This window comes from Rattus rattus, chromosome 4, assembly GCF_011064425.1.
Source record: "Rattus rattus isolate New Zealand chromosome 4, Rrattus_CSIRO_v1, whole genome shotgun sequence".
Lineage (NCBI taxonomy): Eukaryota > Metazoa > Chordata > Mammalia > Rodentia > Muridae > Rattus > Rattus rattus.
In genome coordinates, this window is record NC_046157.1 from 163,775,659 (window position 1) to 163,803,268 (window position 27,610).

The 27,610-nt window shown below is 50.3% G+C and overlaps 1 protein-coding gene across 1 annotated transcript in view; it reads left to right on the top strand.

The window, feature by feature from the left end:
• The first annotated feature begins 1,907 nt into the window (after positions 1-1,907).
• Positions 1,908-27,610, top strand: part of Twist2 (twist family bHLH transcription factor 2) — a 45,995-nt gene continuing 20,292 nt past the window's right edge. The window contains exon 1 of the mRNA XM_032899620.1: positions 1,908-2,425. Within this exon, the coding sequence (XP_032755511.1) occupies positions 1,908-2,390 (483 nt within the window). The 3' untranslated portion in view covers positions 2,391-2,425. The remainder of the gene's footprint in view (positions 2,426-27,610) is intronic.

The window sequence follows — 27,610 nt, forward strand, 5'->3', positions numbered from 1 at the left end:
GAGGACAGTATCACCTGATTTATTTATTTAAGCCGGACTTTAAAGGAGGTCCAGGTCAGGAGACTCCTCACCCCGAGTGATACAGGGTGATAAAAGTGACCCAGCATGCCTGCACCCGAGCCCTTCCACCCGGAAGTCCGGGAGAAGGCCACCCCAGGCAGGCAGGAAGCTGGGATCTGGGTGCAGCTTTTGCTTTTTATAGTAATTTTAAATTTTTAAAAGACGGAGGAAAGCTACTTTGGGACACTGGATAAAATGTGGCCTTCCCAGAAGGTAAGTCAGCCTGGCGCTGGGCACTGTGACTGAAGGAGACCTTTATCCTTCCGAAGCCTGGGAATGTTTAACAAGCTACATGTAGCACTGTGACAGTCCTCTGCGAGTGGGCCTGCTCTCCACAGAGCGTTTTTCCAGTGGTGGGAGTTGGATGTCCCCATCGCTGTGGCGACGGGGCAAGAAATGGCATACACAGCCTTTTCTTGCCCCTAGACAGTGGTCTTAACCCACGGGCCCCACTTCATGGCCCTCCCCACCGCCTCCAGGAGAGGCTGAGACTGAGCACTCTGGCCCCAGGTTCAACTTCAATAAGACCTAGTCAGCCCTTGATCACAGGGCTTCTCTGACAGCCATGCTCAAGCCTGGCCTAGTTGAGCCCAGGTCACCTGGGAATAGGTTCAAAGGCAAGGAAGCCGTAAACCACCTCCAGGCCCCAGCTAGAGCGGCCTAGCGAACAAAGAGACCCCAAGCACTTCAAACGCGCTGGAGCTCCGCGCTCAGAGTCCAGATGGCAAAGAGCCGGGGGTCCGTGATGTCTGTTCGCCATGGCCTGGCCCAACGTTGTGCAATCCTGAGCCCTCCTGCCCCCTGCCCATCAGTGCCCAGAGCAGGGGACTTCAGACAGGTTCAGCCTCTCCCAAGTCTCAGTGTTCTGGGCCGACCGCCCGCCTGCAAACGAAGCAGAGTGCAGAGGCTGAGTCTGAATCCCAAGCCAGAATCCAGCACTCAGGGCAAGGTCAGGTAGGCAGGCCTAGCGGGCACATGGGCGCTCCCGCAGAGGCTCGCTGTGGTACCTAAGCTATAAAGCATTTAGGGGCAGGTCTGAAAACGTGTCCACGCTGAAGCACCCCAGAAAGTCGGGATTGAAAAAGGAGTCCCAACTCGCATTCTGGCCAGAGCGGGAGCGGCATCTCTATGAATCCTACAGGCGAGATCGTGGGGGTGGGCATCTCTGCCAACAGGCAAGTATCTGCCTTGCCCCGGGTCGTGGCACTCTGCCTGCACAGCTCCACTCACTGCGGGCAGGATCGCGTTGCAGACGCTGAGGTCTCAGTGCGCGCCCCGAGAGGCTCCCAGCTGCGTCCCCGGTCCGCGGAGCACATCTGGGCTTGGACTCGCCTCCTCCACCCCTCGCAGACACCCTGCACCCTGGCAGGGCCAAATCTGCTCCAGGAGACTCAGACAAAGCCAGGCACCGTTGAGCCTAGGGGTCAGCACCGCTGATTAGCGGCCCGCGCCTGAGGTAGGAGCGCAGGCTGTGCGCGCAGACCTGGCCTCCGGGATGCCGGCCACAGTCAGGGCCGAAAAAAGAGGAGACAAAACTGAAAGTGCCGCCCCGGGTGGGAGGGGGGGCGGGGGCGGCCGGCGAAGGCCCCAGAACTTGTCCTACCCCTGGCCACGGTGGCCAATCAGCGCGCCGCCCTCGCTCCTGACAGCTATTTAGCAACCCAGCCGGGATAGAGTTTCCAAAAAAGTTAGAATAACTTCCTCTCCCGGAGACCTCGGTTTTGCACAAGCCGGCCTCGAAATCAGAGCCTTTGCGAGCGACCCGGAGCCTCTGCTCCGCGGCCTCGGGCTTGGCCAGTGGCGTGCGCTCGGCGCCCCCCCAGCCCCACGCGCGCCGGGCGGGCGCCATGGAGGAGGGCTCCAGCTCGCCGGTGTCCCCCGTGGACAGTCTGGGCACCAGCGAGGAAGAGCTGGAGCGGCAGCCCAAGCGCTTCGGCCGGAAGCGGCGCTACAGCAAGAAATCGAGCGAAGATGGCAGCCCGACCCCGGGCAAGCGCGGCAAGAAGGGCAGCCCGAGCGCGCAGTCCTTCGAGGAGCTGCAGAGCCAGCGCATCCTGGCCAACGTGCGCGAGCGCCAGCGCACCCAGTCGCTCAACGAGGCCTTCGCCGCGCTGCGCAAGATCATCCCCACGCTCCCCTCTGACAAGCTTAGCAAGATCCAGACGCTCAAGCTGGCCGCCAGGTACATAGACTTCCTCTACCAGGTCCTGCAAAGCGACGAGATGGACAATAAGATGACCAGCTGCAGCTACGTGGCTCACGAGCGTCTCAGCTACGCCTTCTCCGTGTGGCGCATGGAGGGCGCGTGGTCCATGTCCGCCTCCCACTAGCGCCGCGCCACCCACCTCCGGAGCCGCACGCCAGGGTAGGTACTGGGTGTGATGGGCATCCACGACGTACGGATGGGTGGGCGGACGGGCCTGGATATCTCTCCTAGTGGAGGTCCCTCAGATTACCGCACAGGGATGGGGTAAAGTTCCTCACCCTGCAGGGATTGGCGGGACATTGAAAAAGCTCTCCTATCTCAGGGGCACGCCCGAGGCCTTTTGCCAGGGGTATCAGTTCGGAACCCACCCGCCAGTGGCTCCCCAGCAGGGTCCAAATACACAAATGGTCACACTTTCTATTCTTGCTGGATGGGTGTCTGTGGGTGACCCCGTGGGGAGCGGTTGTCAAAACATTTTTAGGCCAGCGGAGGCCAGGAGATGCGATACCCGCTGGGTTGTGGCAGACCTGTTGCTTCGCGCTCATTCTGTGGAGCCGCGGAGCCCACGCGTGGTGCAGACAATCGGCTCTTTCTGACTGCAGTTTCGGCCCGCGCCTTGGATGCTAGGGCGTTTGAGCCCGCTCAGTAGGTACAATGGTGGTGGCTCGGCAGGAAGGTTTCTGTTCAGTGCTGGGGCTCCAGGTTCACAGCAGTGAGGAGCAGATCGCTGGGCGCCAGGAATGCAGATCGCTGTCGCCCCAAAAGTATAGAACCCCGCAAGCGCCCAGGCCTGGGTAGATGTAGCGGCTTGGAGTAGCTGGCTGAGCAGGTGGACCGTGTTTAGAGTTGAATGCCTAGAGTACCGCCATCCTTGAACTTGGAAACACAGAGCAAGCAAAGCAAGGGATCCAGGCTGGGTAACAGGTCTGAGTATGGGGTGGGTGTTGATGAAGACGCAGTGTGAACAAGGCGTGAAGGCACCTCTACAGCTGAGCACCCGCTGCTTAGGCGGTCCCAGGGGCAGTGTCCTCCAGACCAGGCTGCAGGCTGTGCTGCTCTGAGGCCTTGCTTGGATCTTCGAGGGGAGCGTCGTGTAGAAAAAGTCTTCTCACATAATTTCCCTTGGTTTTTCACACATCTTGTAAGTTTTTTCAGATGAAAGTCTCCACTTTACACGGAAAGAATTTGGGTTAATCAAGATCAGCGTGGCTGTCGGTTATCCCAAACATCTATTTCCGATTTTATTATTTATAATATCTTGAAAGTTGCTGCTGTGACTACAAAACGCTGGTTTCATACAGTGGGTTTGTTTGGTTTTTTTTTCTTCCTCTTTTTCCCCCCATTCTTCTTTCTTTCCTTCTTTTTTTAAATCTTTTATTTCTGTCATCAAAAACTGTTTTCATGAAATAACCCCCCCCGGGATAAGGACTATTTTATAGTTTTAAAAAAGAGCTTTTAACAGAGTCACTTGTGGGAATCTTCCCCTGTGTTTGTCAAAAACAGATGGGAATTGTCTCCATCACGTATTTCTCTAGGAAAGAAAGTTTGGGTTGGCAAAGTACACGAAGCTACAGAGGGATAATACATTAATTCTGTTTTTCGCTGCCTAAATTATGAGTGTCCATTAGTTAAGTTCCACTCACCCCTCTTACCACCATGGTTTACAACATGTCTGAGGAAGCCGAGGCAGATGAAACGCACCATCTTTTTTTATACATACACATAGAATTTGTTTAAGGAAAATGTCAACAGAACTATCGTTAAGATAGTCCTTCTGAAAATTATTGAAAGCCAACCCCAGGAGATCCTACCCTGGTGCAAGAATTCAGTAGGGGCATTTAAAATTCATTTTAAGATAATTGCTCTCTTCGACAATTTTGACTCAATCACAGTTTGCAATCAAATATGTTTTAAAATCCAAAATGCAGTATCTGTAATAAACAAATGAAAAATGTTAAGAGCTTATTTGGACAAAAAGGCATTAAACTATCAGATAACACATTGGGTTGGAAGGCAAGATGCAGTCCTGTTTACTTTCAAATAATCAAATACAATGGCTAGTCAGGTTAGCCGGTGCCTGGCCACACAGAGGACTCTTTCCAAGGGAATGTGTCCATGTTTGATGCACTCGCTGATGTTGGACCTGCCTTGGTCTGATTTATTAGGGTTGTGCTAACGAATATCTTTATGTTCTTATTAAGCCTTAGCCCATCCCTCTGAAGGAGCATAAATACGATTGCAATTACTTTAATCTCCTAGAAACGTTGCTAATTGTAATTGGTTATTTCTCTGTAACATTTCCAAAGGACATTAATTATAGACCTGGAGGGAGAGGGACCTAGACATTTCAGTGAACTGTATATACTTTTAATGTCTATTGTGACATATTTTTTTTAACTAATGACACAAAGTTTAAATCATCCTGGACTGTGGAGAGCAATGGGGCCTGGGGCCTGACATCCAGCTTATATTAAAGTTTATCCTGTCTTTCTTTGGCTGGGTGCTCAAATCTCCAATAGACTGGGTATCAGGGTTCTTCCCAGTCAGCAGGACTCAAATAACCGAAAGAAGTCTCAGAAGGGGCCCAGCATGTTTGCGACATGGAGGAGCCCTCTGAGTTGGGTTGCTGTCACCTGGTCCAGAACAGAGACGGGCAGCCATTTCTCATCCACTATTTATCCTGCCGTCTTGGTCATGGTTGAAGGCGGCATCGGTTCCCATTCTGCTGACTCTGCACAGCTTTCAACAGGTTTTCATCTCCAACGACTGTGCTTTCCTTTCCCTTTTTCTTTCCTTCCGAGCACCTTTGGCTCCTGCGGACAGAGTATGTGTCTCCCTTACCTTCCAACCCACGCCAGCCTCTCCTGTCCCCTGGAAGTTTGCTTCATGGAGGTGTTTGCTGCATCCGGGGTGTTAGCTAGTCTCAAAATAAAACTCGCCTGGGGAGGAACGGAAACGCACAAGCCCAGCAGGGCTTTTGTTTGTTGAGTAGACCAGAGAGGAGGTCCAGGAGGTACAAACGAAATGGTCTTACAGAACTCCCTACAGTAAGAGCTGCCGGTGGGAGCCGTCCTCCTGAAGATCAGTAGCGTTTTCCTGCTTCCCATCTGGATGGGGGTGGTGGCTGGAGAGGCTGGGGTGACTTTCTGAGGTCATTTGAAGTGTCCTTTACTGAGGTTGTCTGAAAATGCTCTTTCAAACAGGTTGTAAGTCTGGAAGCATTGAGTTTCCACTGGCCTCCCTCACTGTGTCCTGAATGGAAGGCACAGATGCGGGACTAATTTTGCCTGGCAAAGAAATCACGAGGTCCACTCTTTGTGCACAGGGCACTGAAACTCGTAACTGGAGTGTAAATACGGACTTAGAAAATATTTTAATAAGCCAAGTTTAAAGGCTGCACTTCTGGGGCAGTTTTCAGGTTAGGGTCTGCGCCCCTCCATTCTCTCTGGTGTCTTTAAGAGCCTTGTGAACGGGGCGGGAATGTCTGTGTGTGTTTGCGTCTTTCCTTGGGAAGGCAGAAGTGTGCTACAGAAAGCAAAGTGAAGGCAAAGCTCTCCACCATCAGTGAGATCATGAAGGAGGCTGTAAAATTCAAAGGGGTGGGTAAGTTACTGTAGCCATGAAGCGGAGCCTCGCCTGCATTACAGAAGGAACAGGATCTAAGACAGACACAGATGGCCGCTTTCCAAAGCCAAGATGAAACCAAACAGTCAGAAAATGTTTCAGAAGGTATTGTTCCTGGTCACCTGAGCCTACACGTGGTAAAACTGGAAGGCGTGGAACACACACACACACACACACACACACACACACACACACACACACACACACACACACACACACACACACACACACACACACACACACACACACACACACACACACACACACACACACACACACACACACACACACACACACACACACACACACACACACACACACACACACACACACACACACACACACACACACACACACACACACACACCACACACACACACACACACACACACACACACACACACACACACACACACACCACACACACAAAACACATACACACACACACACACACACACACACACACACACACACACACACACACACACACACACACACACACCACTCACCTATGCAGAAATAAAATGCTGACACCTGAAGAAGGCAGTCTAAGGGCTAGGAAGTCTAGGAAGATGCCATTCTTAGGAGAAAATGTGTAAAAACGCAGAACCTCCTTGAAAATTTAAATGTATCTCCAAGTTAAAAATTTTAAAGTATTTATTGGCCTAGAATCATCCTCCACACGTTGGAAAATGTTTCTTGAAGACACTTTCTTTCAAGTATACCATAGACTTTGTTCTTATCCATCCCCATCCCCTCCCCTTCCCAGTTTAAAAAAAATATTCTATAAGAATTAGTCTGTATTTAAATGGGCAGACTTCAGAAGGAGCTATTACTGTTTTATCTGAATAATAAACTAAAGAAAATCTACATGACAGTCTACATTTTTCCTCGTCTGTGTTACCTTACTTCTATTTAGAATGTGAGGTCTTGAGGTCGATTATCATTAATTAGAAGCTCCCAAGCAAAGAGTGGTGTCTCAGAAACTTGGGAGGGAGCATTAATTCCAACAGGAGTTGACCTCCAGACTAATAGAGAAAAAACTTCACAAGTGGATTTGCAGACGTTCTCGTCTGAAAGGGGCAGTTGTCTACTCCTGAGGATGTCACTACTGGCTTTCCTCGATGCTAAAGGATGATTTAGAATAATATAAATATGGAAGTTTCAGAGTTTGTGTGTGAGAGAGAGACAGAGATATGGGACGAGGTCTCAAATCATGGACTTTGTCTTCAGAACACATTCTGTGACCCTGTTTCGCAGCAAGCCTTCCTATGTGATTTAGTTATGTTACACTACGCCTTAATTGAGTGTTTATTTGGGACGAGAGAGAATGTGAGGTTAAGGCTGTAATTTTCATGCTGATGTAAACTGAGGCACAGTGGAATTTTTTTTTTCTCCCCTAGTCGGTGATTACCAATGGTTGTCACATCAAAGGGAGCCTTGGATCTGAAGCTGGAGGGGCTAGCATGTGGCTTTACCTCAGCACGAAGGAAATGTTTGGCACTCCTTGAAAACAGTGATTTTGAACAGTGTTTGAGTGGCTTGGAATGTTCTGGTATTGCCCCTAACTCTTGCTCAGAATCTTGTCACCGTCCTGTGTTTATGAATGAGACAAGACAGGGCTGAGATCCCCAGCTGCTCTGCCTAAGAGGCTTCTCAGGGTTCAGCCTCGGTTCCCCCATTGCTTCCCTTTATCATGTGACCCAGCGGAGGTTAGGGCGACCCAGCCTCTGCCTATTTAGAACTGTGACTTCATCTCTGGGGTCTCAGGAAAAGCATCTTCCGACCCGATTGAGCCCTCAGATTCTGTGGTTCAGTTTTCTGCCAGTTCGATGAAGGGCAGGGTTGAACTCTGAGCCTAACACAGGCAGAGATTCCAAATTCTCCTGTCTAACTCACGTTCTGCCCAAAGAGCCTGTTCATTGACAGCACATTTGGTGGGGGTGGGGGTCTGGGGGGCTGTTCTGGAGTTTATCTGTGTTTCTGCTTATCTGGGGCGTGTCTGCAAGGCGGTGGATTTGAAGGAAACCTTGACTTTCAGTAACCCTTTGTGACCAGACGTCCTCCCTGTGGCTGAGTTTGGTGGTGTGACGGAAAGCAGAGAGGTTCCGGAGAGTCAGTGAAGGCAGCTCTAGCCAGCTGTTAGAGAGAGGGCCGGGCTCCATCCCTCTGCTGCTTTCCTGGCTCAGAAAGAAGGCAGGCCCACACTTTCACTGTGTACCATTTCCCATTGTCGCACAGACACGTGCCACCCAGCCTTCTTCCTGCCTTTTAAAATAATTTTATTATTTTATGTGTGTTGGAAATTTTTTAACATATATATCAATATATATCTATATATATATCTATATATCAATATATCTCTATCTATCTATCTATCTATCTATCTATCTATCTATCTATCTATCTATCTATCACTATGCTGTGTGTGCTCCTGGTGCATCAAATCACCCTGGAACTAGAGTTACAGATGGTTGTGAGCCACCATGTGCGTGCAAGGAATCAAACCTGGGTCCTCTCAGTGCAGCCAGTGCTCCGTCCCCCAGAGCATCTTTCCAGCACCCCCATACACACACAGCCTTTCTGTGACCCAGAGAATCCTCATGGCTTGGACAGCAGGAAAAGGCTGCCTTGTAAAATAAACAGACTGGGAAAAGAAATAGCCTGCAGCTCACGGGTTCCTTTGTGTGATCCACTCAGAGTTAACACTCCCCGCTCAGAAATGCCAGCAGCTAGTATTTTCTTTACATCTTATCTAGAGACGAGCGTTCTGTCGTCCCTCTCAGGTATGTAGGCGGACTGAATCAGAAAGATAGGAACTCAACTGCAGGCTGCTTCCCATGGAGTGGTAAAGTGTCAGCGGTCTTTCTCAGACTTTCACCCCAGGGGTTCAGAGGGAAGGGTGCCCCTAGTGAATCAGCCCAGGTCATTGGTAGGCTTGGAAAACTCTGCTCTGACTGCGGCACTTTCCAGAGACTTGTGCAAACTTTTAATCTTATTCTTAAAGAGATTACGTGTCTGGATACATTAAAACATTGTTACCATTTCTGTGAATAAAGCCTAAGTGTCTGCAGAGTGGGAGGGCAAGGAGTGGGAAGGTATGTTTTTTATGTTTGATTGTTTTGGTTTTGGTTTTGGTTTGAACTTGAGCTGCCGCATGCCTCTATTGCTACGCTGGGGTTGATATGTGACTGGTTTCTTCACCCGGGATTGATTGCTTTTCCTGAAATCAATTAGTACTGAATCACAGACTTGGACATACGCTGGCTTCTAACTATCCCGATCCATTAGCATGGGCCCAGCTGCCAGAATTCTCCTCTTCAAGTGGATCTGCCTATGTTGCTACATGTAGCTAGGAACCTTCCAGTAAAGAATCCAGTCACTGGGTCTTCTGCTGTGACCATTCTTACCTCTGGAAATTCTGTCTTCTTCTTCAGACCCAGTGCACCTGTTGACTCTCTAGCTATGACGTCATCTTTGTAAAAATGATTTCCACAAGTCCCAGTGAGGTTTCCCATACAAAGGCAATAGAAGAAGATCCCAAAGATTGACCTTGTGTTCAGTGGGGTGGCAAGGCCGTATTTGAGGGGTAAACACGCTTTCTGGGAGGATCCGGTCATTTCGGAGTCCCGGGAGTTCCATGTTCTGGGAACTGCTCACCCAGACCCACATGTGTGCTTGGAGACCCTTCTCCTTAGCTGGCTGCTGCTTTTGTTTTCATCGTTGTTGCTGTCGTTGTTATTATTATGCCTATTAATAGTAGCAATAAAATAAAACAGCCCCAATCAGATATGAATGTCTCTATCCTTAGAGCCTAGAAGTATCCTATTTTGTGGACTTGACTCTTCCAACTTACTTATATCCCCAAACTGCAACAGGGGATTAGCTGTGGCCCTACCCAAGGGCGTGGCAGAGCAGGTAACTCCCTCAAGTGGAGCTGAGAGTTATGGAGTTGATCGCTTCTGTGCAGCCTAGGGCCCATCCATGCTGTATAAACAAGCTGGGCTATAAGGGCAGCATGGACTTTGGGGTGTTTCTCCAGATGGGAAGCAGATATCAGGGCTCCCTGATGAACCATCTTCTGAGGAGAGAGGGTGTTCTCTAAAGAGCCTTTCGGCGACCCCTCGGCTTGTCTCACGTTCTCTCTCTGTGTACTGTACTTTAAACGTGAGCAGTTCTGTGTCATTTCGATACAGGACAATTTCACTTCATCGTATGTTTCTAGGAACCTCATGTACGTTAGTGTGCCGCTTATGACTGGCAAAACAGGCGAGAAAATTGAAATAGAAGCAGGAAAAGTGCTCAGATTTGCTGAGGGCATAGTGCGGACTCTGGAGGAGCTCTAGTCAAAAAGCAGAAGACTTTGGGCTGTGTGGGCTCTGCTCCTCTACTGCCCACACACAGAACCTCTTCTCAGTCCAGAAGCCCTAAGAACAGAAGTTCTCAACTTGTGGGTGGCGACCCCCAAACGCTTTCACGGGGATTGCATATCAGGTATCCCGCACGTCAGATATTTGCATTACGGTTCATAACAGTAGCACATAGCAGTTAGGAAGTAGCAATGAAATAATTTTATGGCTGGGGCTCAGCACAACTCGAGGAACAGTATTAAAGGGTTGCAGCACTAGGAAGGTTGAGAACCAGTGAGATTCAGAAGAGTTCCATGAGAACAAGCCTACCCCACCTAGCCTCAAGAACGATAGAACTACAAAACCTTGTCAGTCCCATGAGCCCAGGCTGGCCCAGGGCAGACCACTCTGTTCCGTGAAGGAAATCAAAAACTACAGCAGCGGTCCTGCTTCTGAAGACCCTATCAAGACCAGGCCTTGGAAGCCAGAGAGGGCAGGGGTCCTCAGGGCATGAGTTGGGACTCTGGGAAGAAGGCTCAAGTGGCTCAGAGCAGGGCAGCAGAGGCACAAAAGGACCCTTTCCAGACAGCGAAGGCATCGTTAGAAAGGACTCAATGGGTTGTGTGCAAAGAGCTACCCCACTGCTCTATGACCTCACAGCCTTGGGCAGAACTCTTTGGGTGTGAACTCAGGACCATTCGGCCTTCACAGGTCTCAGGAGAGGAAGTGGAGGTCGTGATTCGGTTTGCTGTCCTTTTCCGAATTTAATGACTGTAAGTACAGTTCCATGGTCACCGTTGCTTCAAAAACCGCTGTGCCACCAAGACTCAGAGAAAACTGAATCAACCCTCTCTTTGAAGGGGAGCCAGACCACCCAGCAGAGCAACCTTCCTCGTGAGTGGCAGGACTTTGGTTGATGACGGAACGTGCCACCCGGAGGCTTTTCTGTAGTCGGCTCCTGGTCGGGTGGCCCGTGCTGTGCGTCTCTCTTGTACTTACAGTATCGCTTAGGGCCAATTATGCCGTTCACTTTTTCTGCCCAGAGAGAGGGAAAGGGCAAGTAGAAGACAAGGCACTTGTCCCCGGGTGCCACTTGAGCCCCTCCTGCCTGGTGCTTTCCCTAGTGCAGCAGTCAGTTACGGCTCCTGGGGACAACTAAACGCTTGCGGCTGCCTGTGAGCCGAGGACTCCACACAATGGATTTTGAAATTAATTTAAGTCACTGTTTCCAGAGTAAATCACGTGTGAGTCTTTGCCCTCAGAAACTTCTGACGTGGTATTTTTCTAATTTGGGAAAGTTTAATTAGACAGAAACCAAAGGCCTTCTTTGGTTGCCTTCGTAGGAAGCGAGCTGGTTCTCCAGGGGCCTTCTAGGCAGAACCCACTCCTTTGTGTCTGGCAGATCTGACCTAGAATACGACAGCCGAAGTCAGGCATGGGGTGAGGAACACTTTCCTGCTTCCAGGTCTGCAGTTTTCTGAGGTGGTGGTGGGGTGCTCTCTGGGCCTCAGTTTCTCCATCTGTAAAATGGTGAGTTTCTGATATCCCTCCAAAATCTCTTAAGTGCTGATCTGGCCCAGCAATTCCATCACAAATACATAACCCAAAGCCACGAAAATATATGTGGAAACCTATGTGTGTGTAGAGACGTTCACAGCAGCAGGAGGGCAGAAACAACACAGGTCCATCGGCTCAGGGAGGGCGGATAACGTGAATCCCACCCAGATGCAGGAAGACCACACCCACATAGCGCCAGGGTCCATCTTGAAAACATGTGAAGCTCAAGCAGTGAATTGAAAAAGGGCCACAATTCTTGTGACTCTGCAGAAAGCTGGCTGGAGGCTGCCAGAGGCTGGTAAGGGTGAAGTAGAGGACCTGCTAGCAGGTGTGGGATTTCTGTATGGAGGGAGGAAAATGTTCTGGAATGTTCTAATGATGGTGTTTCCACAATGGGAATGCATTTGATCCTACAGTTATGGGATACTTAAAAATGTCTCAAATCACAAGTTTTGGGTATTTCACTATGTCCCCGACTCTGCTTCAGAAATGCTGGTAGCATGTGTCTGTTTTTGCCCCTGACTGAAGTCAGGTGTCTGCTCAGTTCTCGAGGCTCTCAAAGCTGGACTGAGTTCATGATCTCTGAAGGATGGGATAGAGAAGAGTAAGTGTGGGGGCCACCCACTGACAAGGGCAGAGACATTTTGCATGATAGCAATGGGGTAACTAGAGATGGCATTGCTTGGTGATGGGGCAGACCCACCTGTCTGTCTGTCTGTCTGTCTACCTGCAGAGAAAACCATATCAGGCTGCTGTCTAGATCCAGAGACCCTCCAAGCACTGGTACCAACAGCAAGGATATAAGACCCTTACTTGTCTTTTGCATAGATGCTGTCCCCAGAAGGGACACTGGGAAGGTGGTATCATGTCATTCAAGGCCATTAGGTTGTCTTTCTTTCACACTCCCCCCCCCTCCACTTTTCTCCCAGATGCATGAACTCTGCTGTGTTCCAGTATCCTTGAGACATTGTAACAGCCTCCCAGGCAAGAAGGATTGGTAGGAGGGCTCTGTATTTTTGTAGGCAGAGTTCAATCTTATTCCTTTTTTTTAATTATTACATTTAGAATCTATCTATCTATCTATCTATCTATCTATCTATCTATCTATCTATCTATCTATCTACCTATCTATCTATCTAATCTATCATCTGTCTGTCTATTGTGAGAATGTGCCACAGCCCATGTGTGGAGGTCAGAGGACAATTTTTGAACGTTCGCTCTCTCCTCTCATCGTGTGGGCTCTGGGGACTGAACTCAGGTTCTCGGTCTTTGTGGAAAGTTCCTTTACCCACTGGGTTATCCACCTCACAAATCCTCAGCCCTGTTTCTCTAGGAAAGCCATCAATTTGGTGGTACCATGCATGCACTCTGGTGCTGAGATGTTTGTGGAAACCCAGCCTCTAGCTGGCCTGAGCTTTGGCCAGATTTTGAGAACCTGGGCAGGGATATCTTCCTGCCCATTCTCAAGAAGCTGCCAGCAGACAAAAGCCACTTATCTTGGCACTGCCCCCATTCCTCCCTGCCCCACCCCAGGCCAAGTGGAACAGAGAGAGATCCCAAAAGGGTAGGTGGAAACAGAAGAATCGGCCTGAGTCCCGGGTAAGCTATGCTTTGGCTTGTTGAGAGAAATTGGATCATTCTACAATACGGACACTCTGTGGTCTTGTAGCCCCTCTGCTCCTGCCAGGAGTGGGCTCCCCTGCATCTGTGGGGCTCTAAGCTACAGACAGATGCACGTCTGTTCACCACACACTGCTCACCGTCACAGGCAACACATGTGTTCTCTTAGGGATGCTCTCTTAGGGATGTTGCTCTGTTTCTCTTTTCAGACGCTCAGGAGAGACACTGCCATGCCAGTCTCTGGTCACAGGTATCTATATTCTATCCCTTTCCTCCTGTGACTTCCAAGTGGCTTTCAGAGATGCCCTGTAGGTGGCATGGGCCAGGTCAGCACATTTGGGTTTGCAGTGCTCCCTCCTGCTGTGTCCCTGACACTGTCCCCAAAGGGGCCTGACAGGAAAGCATGCATTCAGTAAGCTTCTCCTTCAGCTACCTGTTCCCAGAGAACTGAGAGCCAAGTCAGACTTCCGGGTGAGTCCCCAGGAGAAACATGGATTCTATCCCTTTGAGGTCCCATGTTGCATCCGGTAGGGACAGTTACCTGACACATTATAGACAAACACAACCAGGACATTGAAGCCACTGTGGGGCTGTCCTCCAGGTCCCCCACAGTGACTATTCATGGTCCCGCTGGCTGCCAGTTTCTCAAGCTGCCCATTCTGAGTGCCACAGGGCAGGTCCCACAGAGTGACTTCCACGCGACCAAAGCTTAGCCTTCTATAATAGGCCAGAAACCATACCAATCAAAAGTTTAAAACCGGGAGGGAAGTGCTATCCACTGAAATCTTCAAACAGCTGTGAGAAAAGCTGCCAGGAAGACAGGGCTATTTCCATCTGTGTCCAACAACATCCCCTCTGGCCTACTTTACTAGACAAATCATACTGTAATCATATCTATAATCAAATCGGTCCATAATTATACTAGATGGTGACGTAGGCAGTAGAAATATTGGCAAAACTACACATTCACAACAGAAAAGAAAAACCGAGGAAAGTGTGAGCTTTCAATGGTAATACATGATATTCTACTGTTGGCGACATTATGGTTCATTAGGATCAGCAAATATGATCATCTTCAGAACTGAGGAAGGTGAGGAGTGAGCCGGGTCCACCATCTCCGGCCTGGAAGAAAACTCTGCAGTTTGCCTGAGAAGAGTCGGAACTCTTAGAGTTGGAAATAGCTCTTTCCGGCTCACTTTCTCCATTATTCAAGCTATCGATCTTCACCCCGCTTTGTGGCGCTGGGGATGGCTGTCAGGGTTGGCGTGCCAGGCAGGCACTCTACCCTCGAGCTACATCCCAGCTGCCATCTGCCTTGAACCAGCAATTCTGCCTCTAGGGATCCTTCTAAATCAATGACCATAACTTCTTCTCAACCTGTGGGTGCCGCTGCCTTGAGGTTCTCACATCAGACATCCTGCATATCGGATATTTACAGTTCAGAACAGTAGCAAGATTAGAGTTAGTAATAATAATCAATTTCAAAAATAGAACGGTTACAACCACGCAGTGCAAAGTCATGCAATGCCCCTTCCCCCCTCATTGTACTATACAAAGTAGCAAATCCCTCAGGCTGCAGTTCACTGAAGTAGCCTAAAACCAACCAGGTGCAGTGAGCCTGGGTCGGGGACAAGCCTGTTTTCTAAATAGCCCACAGATGCCTTGAATCACCTTTGCTCTCGGGGAGCATGGACAGAGTAGGCTCCTAAAGACGAAGATGCCCACCAGCACCCCTTCCTACAGGAGAGGTCAACAAACCCTCTCTGCTCACCTCCGTGAAACAGTGCTGTCACCACACTGTTTGAGCCACCACTTCCCAGGGGATGGGTTCTCAGAACTTTCTCGCAACATCCTCGCTGCATCCTACTGAAGTGACCTTAGGAAGGTGGCTCATTGGTGGGGCGCTGGTCCAGCGCGCTGCAGGTCTTGGATTTAAGCCCAGGCTCTACAACAAAAACTAGAAAGTGGCCTTTTGAGGGATATTGTCATGCCTTCCTCAATCCATGGGTGACCCCTGTCCCCGTCCTCACACAGTGACTGTTGGGTTAATCTGGGGCACTCCTCTGCAGTGTGCTAGCTAGGGTGCTTTAGGTCAGTAGTGTAGCTCGCAGGTTCCTCCTGACCACAGGTTTGCTGTTATGACTATGAGGCTATGTCTTGAGCTCCATCTGCCAGGGCCACCTGCCCTGCGGTCCTTGACCCGTTGGTTGCTCAGCTTTAGGGCAGAGATCCCCACGTGCTTGTCTTCCCACTGACAGACCCCCTACAAGACTCTGGTTCCTCTCTGTGCTCTCTGCTCCTCTGGGGGTGCCATTTGAGAGGACACTAACCACTGGCTGCTGCAGAATCGTGGAAGCAAGCAGAACAAAGAAGCAAAAACATCTAAGCGAGTTCATTGACCGCTCCCCGGGGCCATGCTGAGAAGAGCCATTAAAGCCACCTCAGTCCTGGGAGCAGGAAGGAGGCGCTCACCTGCAGAGAGCTTCTGTAGGATTAAAAAGTCACTCCCTCAGCACCGTGGTCCCAGCTGATGCTGCGGGTGGTACACGCTTAGGACCTGGGAGGGTTGGTGACTCCATATGGACTTAGCTCCTACCTACGTCCCCTGCACATCCCGTCTCCCGGGACCTGCTCTTGCAGCCCCTCCATGAAAGGAGCCACCAGCTGGGCCTCCCCAGGGCTGGAGAGCAACCAGGCTCTGAATCTTCTGTCTCCTTTTGGAGTCCCCAGTCGTAATCTAATTTCTGTTATTCTTGTTTTCTTTCACACATTTGACGCATACTTCTGGCAAATTCTAGGACCACACTTGCCAGATGACCAAATCTCTTTCGGACTAATGACTGACATTTTTGTGAGTTTCCATCATCTAGGCGGGAAGTGACCAGAGGTGAGGGGCAAGCTCCCCCACACTCAGATTCCCTCTGTAGCACTCGCCACCATAAATATGTCACACTCTCACAGGCCTGCACCTTAGTCCTTGATTCAGAACCATGGATCCCTTTTGTAGAGATCTCAAGGAAGCAAGAAGTTAATGGCTGGGGTCAGTCCCCTGCAGGGGCCTCCTCCATGAATCAGAGCCCTGGGAGCAGGGTGACTCAGAGCCTAGCTTGTGTCTCCTGGCTCTGTGAATAAACAAAGCAGGAAAGTCTGACTGATCCCTGGGGTGCAGGGTGGGAGGTGACTCCCAGCTCTAAGGACGCCCCACCCAGCTCAAAAGTCAGGTCAGCCTGAGGAAGGGAAGATCAGGGAGAGAAGGTTGGACCTCACCAGAACAAAAGTGGAACAATGCAGACAGACCAGTGGGTACTCAGGGAGCTGCTGTCCCGGTGGGAGGTCTCCTGTTGGGAGGCTTAGGGTACTCTAAGGATAAACACTACAGACACCTGCTCTGGGGGCGCCATGACTGGGTTACTTAGACACATGACCCACCACCATCTTCCCACTCCACCCCTCCTGTGACATTCCAGGCTTCGTACCCTGACCCTGGGTAACACTGATTGTCTGTCCCCTTTCCTGAGCATTGAGTAACCGAGTACCATGGAGGTGGAATCCTCTTCCTGTCTTCTCCCTCCAAAGGATCCTCGATATGGAATTTGGGGTGGGGTGGGGACTTTGGTCAGGCAAGATCGAAGGTTCCTGGATTCTCCAAGCATAAAAGGCTCAGAGGATCTGGCTGGAAGGTGGCCGGGAGTCCCTTCTCTTCTGTTGTTTCTGGGGACACAGACATCATTGCCCTGCAAAGACAGATGGCCAGAGAGGGTGTAATAGGCTCAGATGGTTCCCACCATTCTATCACGTTTATCCTCAAAAAGACCCACTTCACAGGCAGGGAAACTGAGGTCCCCAGAAACTAGATAGCAACGGGCGCAGGCTAGGAAGCGAACCCAGGTAGTCTGCTTTTAGCTGATGGCCTACGACTTCCAGTTCCCCTTATGAAGTACGTCCCAGTTCCAAGTGAAATATGCTTTTGCAAATGTGAGGCAGCCATCCATCCCAGCTGCTATGTGAACTCCCTAAGGGTGACAGCCCACCTGGGCCACAGCCAGGCACTTACTGGCATTTTCTATACTCTTGTTAGCCGCTCTCAGGTGGCCCAGTGTGCTCACTGACAGGAGGGGATGGAGCATGCGTCTCAGAACTGGTGTCAGTGGCCCACAAGACCTACCCCCAAGACTGCAGATTGGGCCTTTCCACCCAGCGGGGGTCAGGGAAGAGCCAAGCACAGTACCCAGTGTATGCTGTTGGGGGGCTTGTCTTCCTACTGTGGCATGAGGAGTCAGCTCTCTCTCCTGCCAGGGATACCCTCAGGGGCAAACCGCCCTTCCATGTGTAGTAAGAAGTAACAAATCTTGTCTCCCTGACAAGAACCACTTCCTGCTGCTGTCCTGTGTTGAATTTGCTTCTCACTGTTATGACAGAAGCAGCTTCAGGGAGGGTTTCTTTTGGGCTGCCAGAGGCTGCAGACCATCATGGAGGGGAAGGCGCGGCAGCAGGAGCAGGAGGCAGCTGGCTGCACGGCATCCACAGTCAGGAAGCAGAGAGATGAATGCTGCTGTCCACCTCCCCTTCTCCTTCTTACTCAGCCCAGGACCCCTCCCCATCCAAAGAATACTGCCTCCCACACTTAGGAGATGTCTTCAGTGCTCAGTGAAAACTTTCTGGAAAAGTCTTCACAAAGAGGTGCGTCTCCTAGGTGATTCTAAACCCAATCAAATCGACAAGGAAGATGTCAAATGTGATCAAAATGCCCCTCCCGTTATGCAACATTTGCAGTTCCCCTGCCTCGTGGTGCCCAGCGGGGACTGGTGGCCTTCCTGACCCCACCCCCCCCGCTCTTCTTCACGTGGTCTACCTGTCCACGCTAGAGTGACAGGGGCTGTGTCCTACCGAGCATTTGCCATTGCCTCCCAAGTGTTGATTCCTTTACCCTGGTTCCCATCCACTGTCCAGCAGTTTGGCTGGCCTTGCCCCCGTCTTGCTTCTGCTCCGAATTGAGCATGCCCTCTTCATATCGTGCCCAGTGCCCATGAGAATACAGTGTCAGAGACCCAGATGCTGGTCCCTAAAGCGTGGCCCTCCCACAGTCTGTGACTCTGCTCTGCTGCACTTAGAGCACCCCTCTGATCCTCAGCAGCTGCTTCCATTGTCCACCGTCCCCGGGTCATCCCTGTTGACACCTACTGTAACCACCTAAGCTCCCCAGTCCCAGAACACCCTCTAGTGATGGTCTGCAGCTATGACATCCTGTGCACCTCTGTCATAGTCATTTGTGAGCCCACATCTGGCTGCCTTCCCCCAGCCCGGTGGTGAGTGATACCTGGACAGGAGAGCACCTGAGGCATGACTGCATGCACAGAGGGGTAGCCGGGCATAAGTGTGCTCATGTGAAGCTTCACAACGGGCCTAGTGCTGAGCATTAGAAACTGGTAAGGCAGTGCCACCCTCATCAGGGTCAGCCGAGGGTGGTGGGAGGGGAAGTATCCCACAGAAAGTCAAGGTAGCTTTGGATGTAGTTCATTGCCAAGCAGGAGGACAAGCAAAGCCACATGAGATGGACCAGAGGTAAAGATCAGCAGCAGGCTGATCAGAGACTCGGTCTGGAGGAGGCTCAGCAAACAAGCAAAGGGCAGATGAAGTCAAAGCAAAGTTCCCATAAAAACTGCAGGCTGAGAAGACAGCTAGCAGTACCCAGTCACCTCCCGGGTGTGTGATGACCACTGAAGACTCAGTCCTGCCCGCACCAGCCCCAGGAGTCTGGGTGTGCTGGCCCAGCTGCAGCTTCCGGCACCTGGTCCTTGGTGCCTTGGGGGAAAGGCCCTGGGAACCCAAGTACAACAGTCTAAGACACAGCCCAGGCAGGAATTGATGTCGGAGGCCCCAGCTTCTACCTGCTCTCCCGGGATTGCTGTCCTACAGTCGTACACCCTGGGCTTCATCCACTCCACGGCCAGGCAGGATTTGACAAGGAACACCCTCAAGTCTGCTTGCTAAGTCAGAAGCTTGATGGGGAGCCACTGCGGGGCAAGAGGTTCAGCCTACTACACTCAGGGGTCTAAGACTACCACAGCCACACCAGACACCGGTCCCCTTCCAAGCTACCTCCCAAATGACATTTGCTGGGGCTTGGAGGAGAAGGGTGTGCATCCAGACAACCATGGGTGACTGCATCTGTGACAAGCTACGTTCTCCGCACAGCCTTTGCTGATGTCCTGCCCTAGAACAGTCTACGATAGACTGAGTTCCAAGATGCAAAAGAAAGGTCTCCAAGGGGTCAGTGGGCACTGGGTGTCCAGTGCCAAAAACAAGGAGAGAATCAATCATTCTGTGTCCCCTAAGGTGGTGGCAAGACTGGTTTTACCATAGTGTTTGGAGATATGTAGGACAAAGGAGGAGGGAGTTTGATGGCTTAGCCTGGCAGAGCGACCTGGGCTGGGGACCCTAGTGGGTTTAGCATTCTGAGAGCAGGCAAATGGAGACTTAAGGAACGTTGAAATGGCAGACTGCTAGCAGCCGCACATGGCAAGCAAATGGTTGACGTGCTTCCTTGCAAAAGATGAGTCTGGGGAGGACTCAACAGATAGATGACTCCAACAAAGCCACACTTACGGTAAGCACAAAGACTGGTCTGCACAGGGTGGGGATTGACTCCGAGTACAGTGAGGAGCAGTTTCAGGGAAGGAAAAGGGACTGGTCCAGGCTGCTGCTGTGACTTCGCACTGCTGGCGAAACAGAGGCTTGCATTGTCTGAGGGAGCAATCTGGGCTCTTGGTAAGACTCACAGGAGGCAGCAGTAAGGACAAACACAGACAGCCTTGGTTCCACAAAGTCTTAAAAGTTCTGTGCATAGAAAGACTCAAAAGGCCAGGCTTGGAATGGGAAGAAATGCCCACAGACCATAAATCTGATTGACAGTTAGTACCCAAGGGGCTGGAGAGACGACTCGAGTTTCTCAGTCCTCAGCACCCACAAACAAAGCTGAGGAAAGTATGGGGGGCATCTACAAACCCAGAGCTGTGGAGCGGACACAGACCTCACAGCTGAGACAATGAATTTCTGTGGGAGGTTGAGTCTCAATCGAAAAGATGGGAAACAACAGAGGAACACACCTGATACCTACTTCTGGCTTCCAAATTGGTGAACACACACACACACACACACACACACACACACACACACACGTTAATATCCAGAATATATAAATCCAAAGATTCAACAACTAAAATGACCAGAAAATTTGGATAGATATTTCTCCAAAGTGAAAGAAATGACCAGCAAGCCCATGAGTTGTTCCATACCATGGCTGACCTTCAGAGATACATAAATGCCAATCACTGTGAGATTCCACCTCACCCCCCACCCCAGGAGGAAGCTTCTAGCAAAGGCAAACAGAATTAAACAATAGCAAGTATCCAAGAGATGTCTTAGTCATGGAGGAGCCTCTTCGGTTACCCAGAAAAGGAGCATCCTGACAAGGCTGTCACTGTAGACAGACCCTGTGGCAGGAGGAATGGATGGACGAGTTTAGACCAGCATCCAGGGGCAGGTCGTCCAACTATGGCAGGAATGGCTCCAAAGCCTTCAGTCACCGATGTCCAGACATAAGGCAACACATCTCTGATACTCTCTTCCTTGATGTTCTTGGCTGTTACAAGAGGACAGGGCAGATTAACTTGGCTGTTTCAATATCCCACAATATGGGAGTTAGGAGGAATGGTGCTCACGACATTCAGATGACCACAGCAAGTGTAGATGGTGCCGCTGACAGGGTTGAGGTGGCAGATGGCAGTGAACCTGTCCCCAGGGTGTTGCTGGGGACAGTAACATCAAATGAGCAGCACAGACCTCAGCTTCCCTGAGGGAACTGAGATCCAGGTCTTCCCAGTCCTTCATCTCTGACTTTAGGCTCGAGAACCATTTTGGTTAGCATATACCTCAAGGTCCACCTAGGTTTCGGCTATGCCAGGATTTCATTTTTAAAGGCTAAGTCATATTTCATTGTAAAGCATTATGTAATGTCACTGGTCTGTGAATGAACCCTTGCCTGCTTCCCACTTCTCAAAGTCATAAGGGCCCAGAGCCTGAGACTCCATTAGTAGGACCAACCATTCTAAACTTTCCCAGTGTGTACTCAGGCCATGAACCCATGGCATGAAGATTTCCATAGATGGAGCCAGCATTGGTCACCTGTCTAGCTAACTGTCCAACTGTTGGAAGTTTTGTGGGGATATGCTGGGACCCCACATCAGCTCCCTGAGTATGCCTGTCCTCTTCATCCTCGGGTAGAGAGAGGTCAGATTTCAGCGCAGAGCACACACAGTTCTGGGTGGATGCAGAGACTCAGCCTTCCCTCTTGAAAATCAGTAGCTCTGCTTCAGGTTAGAAATTGCTAGAAGACCTGACACGCATAGGGTCACTGTCCTGACCCACCAAACCCCCACACTATTTTGGCTCCAGTCCTGGCCTACAGCGTAGACCATGGCTTAGAACATTGTTTCCCCGGGCTGAGGTTCAGATGGTGAAAGAAATGACCTTGGCTTGGGCTAACCTTGTCACTCAAGGGCACAAAGTGAACCCTGAACACCTACAACTGACCCAGGAACTCTGACTGGAGGGACTCTTCTAAGGATGGGATGCCAAAAAGTTAGAGAGGGCATGAAGACGGTCAAGGCCTGTTGCCGAGACCCTGATCACAAGTCACCTGCTTCCCTGTTACCCTGGCAGAGACATTTCTGTGTTTTTAATTATAAAACACCCAGGTAAGTTTGCCACTCTTATGGTGTTTTGGTGTGCGGTTCGGCAGCACCGACTACACTCATGCTGGGTTTTAGGTGCGTGGCTCCTTGGCACTGACATAGCTTGCACTGTTTGCTTGGTGAGTAATCCCAATCACACACCGTTAGAGCCGTCAGAGCCACCCCTCTGCAGCCTCATCTCCAAGCTTGGACTTAACGCTCATGAAGCACTAACTCCCCATCTCCTGCCCTGGATCTTGGTACCATTCTACTTCCGGCCTCTGGGGACCTCATATGACAGGAACCCCAACGTATTTGTCACATGGGACTAGCTTATTTTGGTTAGCATATGACTCGAGGTCCATCTAGGTTACAGCTATGCCAAGATTTCATTTTCTAAGGCTAAATGATATTTCGTGTGATAGGGCATTAGGTATAGTCACTGGTCTATGAATGGACACTTGCCAGCTTCCCACGTTTGACTTTCATGTATAAATACTGTGGCTGTCAGCACACTATACTCTTCTGTCATGCTTCTTGATGTCCACAAAGCTTGCTGTATCACATGATGATCCAGGTAGGTGACGCAGCTGGGGCCCCGTAGCACTGAACTCCCTGACTTATTCTCCGGATGTGAGTGGACCCTCACACCTACTTTCTGGGTTCCACGTCTCTCTGCCACACCCATCCCCTCCCTGTGACCTGCTGTCCTTACATAGACTCTGTTCATAACTTCTCAGAGAAGCTTAAATGAAGTCCACAGGGAAGGCACTGGCTGAAGGACAGAGAACCACAGCACATCCCAGCCTGAGTGGATTTGTGAATTTGTGGATTTGTTCTTGTTGCTAGAAGGCTCCAGCAATAGTGGAGAAGCTATGAAAGACCTTTGTTGGCATCCCCTCCTTTGAAAGGGTTTGATCTAAACAGGGCAAACCAGGGAGGGAGACAGGACATCTGGGGTCTGTCACTCTCCTGGGCCACAGAGGACTCAGTTCTATTTTTCTTCACTGGGTTGAAACATGGTAGCCAGCAGTCCCTCAAAAAGCCCTGAGGACAGGAGTGGGGAGCTCAGCGGAAGAGAAGGGTACCTCAGGACCCCTCTGACTGTACTGCCCACTGGGATAGAAGAGCCCAGCCATTTCCCCACTGGATAAAGGTAGCCTCAGCCAAGAGATGAAAGAGGAAATTTGGAAAACTCTGATGCTGACCAACATTTCCATAGAGGGTCCCTGTGGCTGTGTGCTCCATGTGGCTGGAAACTGTGGGATCTCACACCATCTGTAAGGGCTGGGCTTCCAGCGGCTGCAACACTGCGAATTCCTGGTGATACAGGAGCCAAAGGCACTTTGTGAACTTCTACTCCCTCACCAGGGGACACCGTGAGTCAGGCCACGCAAATTCCCATGATGTCAGCCACTCTGCTTAAGCTTCTGGGACTCCTAGGTCCCTGTGCCTTTCTCCCTCTGTCCCCAAGTAGCAAAGCATAAATAAACAGATGGAAAGTTACCTCACAGATCCCTGGCAAAGCCCTCTGGCCTTGCACAGCCCTGGCTGGGTGAAAGTTTACTTTAGAAGATTCTGATGCAATAGAAAAAAGACAAGACAAAGGAGGTGGCTGCTCGTGGGCTCTAGCACTTTGTCTGTTGGGGCTTGGAGGGAAGTGGAGGTAGGAAGGGCCCAGGCTCCAGGTCAGAGTTCAAGTCTCCAGCCCCGTAACTGGCTATGGCGACAGAGGTTCTGGGAAGAAAGAAACCTAGTGGGCATCTGTGCCCTTACAAACTACTGTTACTGCCAAGAAGCTCACTACTAGGAGACACAGCCAGATGTGTTCTCTTGTAATCCCAGCAGGAACGCTGAAGTGAGTGTAAAAGGCTGGGGAGCTGGCTCAGCTGGTAGTGTTTGCTGCAGGAACACAAGGACCCAGGTTCAACCCCTTGAATGCATACATAAAAGTTGGGCAGCATGGTGAAAGTGTTTTCAATCCCGGCACTGTGGAGGCAGAGGCAGGAGGATCCCTGAGGCTAGAAAGTCAATCAGTATACCTAACTGAGAGATTCAGAGAGGGATCCCATCTCAAAAGAAGGTAGAGAGCAACTGAAGAAAGTACTTTGATCCACTCTACTTACACACAGGTGCACACACAACATGCATATGTGCACTGTCGCCAAATCAATACGTACATGAAGTTCAAGGCTAGCCTTGATTACATAATAGGGTTCAGGTCAGCATCAGAAACCCAGTGAGACCTTCTCTCAAAAGTGAGTGCAGTGGTGAATAGCACTGGTTGCTCTCGCAGAGGATTGAAGTTCTATTCTCTGCACCCATGCAGGGCAGCTCCCAGTCACCTGCGACACCAGCTCCAGGGACTCTGACGCCATCTACTGGCCTCTATGGGTACTTAGACTCACATGCACACAGACATACAATTAAAAAATAAAACATTTTACATTACACACACACACACACACACATACGCACGCACGCATGCACGCATTCATGCACACACATGCACACACACACACACACATATGTACCATGCATGAAGCCTGAGCAGATGGTGAGCAGGAGCTCCATGGGTGGTGGAGGCATCTATCTGGGAGAGCCTGTGTCTGGGTCTGGACCCCTTTTCCCCAGGTCCTGCTATTAGGAAGGACCGGGTTTCAGCAGCATTGCACAGACAAAGACCTTTCCTGCGACATAGCAACAGGACAGAAACTACATCAGGAGAAAGAAAAACCTGTGAACCCACAAGAGCCTTCACTTCAGCTCCTCCCAAGGCCAGTGAGGGACCTGACAGCAAAAAAAAAAAAAAAAAAAACGAACTTCCCCAGAAACTTAAATTCTAGGTCATTTGCAAGAAATTTTTCTTGCAATGTAATATAATGCAACGTAATGTACTAATAATCTTTCTAAAGAATGTATCATCCGGGGAACTAGGAGGGGTTCTGGATGGGACATAAAGGTAGTTTAACATTGATATATGTACAAAGTTTGTAACACAGTTTGGCAAAATGTGCTAAAGAGCACATCTGATGAATTCATGGTTTTTGATCGTTTGTGTCAATCATCACTCCCTTAGTCAGAAAAGAGAGTAAGGGTGGTGGACTCAGCCGGTCCTGAAGCTCTGTGTGGCAACAATGTTTCTGGAGCAGTCTCGCTGCTACTTGAAACCTCCTGCCTTCTAACAGGAGCCTCTTCCTGTTGCTGGGAGCAGCTCTGTTTGAGTCAGCAGGGGTGTCTGGCAAGACTGTTTCTGTCTTTTAAAGTAATTCCACGGGGGATGGTAAGGGAGAAAGGGAATCAACAAAGCACACTTCATTCAAAAAAAATGCCACAGTGGCTTCTAAGACTGTGCATGCTAGTCTGAAAAATAATAAGATAGAGTAGTTCCAGGGGAACTAAAAACTGACGGGAGTCCTGAAGGCAAACAGAGGAAGACAAATAGTAGACGATAAATAAATATTTGTAGATGATACAGTTGTCTTTCAGGAGCCCTGCTCCCCACCGGGTCACCCGCACAAGTGTTACTCAGAATCAGCAGTAATGGAGCTCAGCTCTTAGGAAGGACAGAGGTAACACTCTGTGAGGTACCAATAGCCAAGCGCTGTTGTTTCTCTTGTCAGCCAGAAAGATGCCAGCTCCAGAAATGAAGACTGGGGCTAGCAAGGGAGATGGTTCAGCCGGTAAATAGTGCTTGCCTTGCAAGCAGGACAGCCTGAGCTCAGAACCCCCAGAACTCACTTTAAAATAAAAGAAACCAAGCATGGTGGTGGTGGTGGTGGTGGTGGTGGTGGTGGTGGTGGTGGTGTGTGTGTGTGTGTGTGTGTGTGTGTGTGTGTGTGTGTGTGTGTATATGTGTGTGTATGGTATGTGTGTGATGTGTATGTGTGTGTGTATGTGTATTTGTGGTATGTGTGTACGTGTGTCTGCACACACATGTATGCGTGCGCTTGCACCAATGCTGAAGACAGGAGACAGGAGAGAGGAGAGAGGAGACAGGAGACAGGTAGATCTAGGGATTGCTGGCCAGTCAGCCTAGCCTACTTGTTGAGCCCTGGGCCTGTAAAAAAAAAAAAAAAAAAAAAAAAAAAAAAAAAAAAAAAAGGTAGGTGGTGCCTGAGGAAAGATGCCTGAGATTATCCTTTGACTTTTACACACACACACACACACACACACACACACACACACACACACACACACACGCCAATACAACACAGAAGAAACCTTAGATGCTATCTTGTATCTGCCTGATGAGGGATGGGGCAGGTTTCTCTACAAAGCAGTCTCAGCTGGGGAGGACAGCAGAACCTGGCTTTGAACGGTCAGTTCTGCTTACAACGGGGATGTGTGGAAACGAGGAACTGAGCATTTCTTTACCAAATCACAGAGGTAAGAATTTCAAAGCTGCAAGGCTAGGCTCAGGCAGCTGTGAGGGTCAGGACAACAGAGGGAGCAAGATTTATGCAGACAAACAAGGAGGGGTCTCTCACTGCTGATGCTGTTTCCGGGGTATGGTGTAAAACATCTGAGTGCACGCTGGGAGGCACTGGAAAATGGATGGCATGAGCCATGGAGTCCTCAGCCGAAAGCTAATACTCGCCATGGGCAGGCTTAGGGTGAAGGGGACAGGGCAAATCCCTGGGTAGAAAGAGATGCGTTATTATTCCCAGTATGGTGGGCTGGTACTCAGCAGACAGAATGGTAAGGACAGCCAGGGTGGGTAGTAAGCTCTGTGTTGGGTGCCTTTCCCTCCCTCCAGACATTTCCTAGCCCCTGCCTCAGCTCTTCAGCATGAGTGGGCCACCATGCACTCTGTCAGGGCTCACCTTACCATGCGCAATTAGCCTCACACTGTACCTTCCTTACAAACCCCTCGGCCTCAGAACAGCAGCCAGTCCCTCAGAGCATCCCGAAAAGCATAAGCAGGCAGCCTCCCGCCCACCCATCCAGGGGGGCCCCAGGACTTCTTTAAGGCCATGGGAATCCATGGACCTGCTCGGTGTGCAGAGGTCTGGTGATTGTCAGAGCTCAGCTGGGAGGGATCTGGGTCAGCTCCTGCCCCTTGGCTCTGAGGTAACAAGTAGCTGCAGGGGCCCAATCTTTTCCCCAGGTGCTCTCCACTCTGCTCCACAGTTTGCTCCGTTAGGAGATGCCACACAAGGTGCATGCTCCCAAAAGCAGTAGCGGCTACACAGGGGCAAGTCTCAAACAGTCTCTGGGAGCTCCCTGTGACCACTGGGACAAATGTAGTGGAGACAGAAGGATGCAGGCCTCATGGCGGGAGTCGTTTGTGCACCTCTCTGCATAGCAGGCCACCTTCTGGAGCCGACTGCCTTCAAATGTTTTAAGTGTTAATGTTGCAGACAGCAGAGAGGATGGGTGGGTTGAATGTAGGAGCATGTGACCTCAATAAAACACCGAAGTCATAAAACGTGAAGTCATAATGCAGCAAGGGTCTCCTG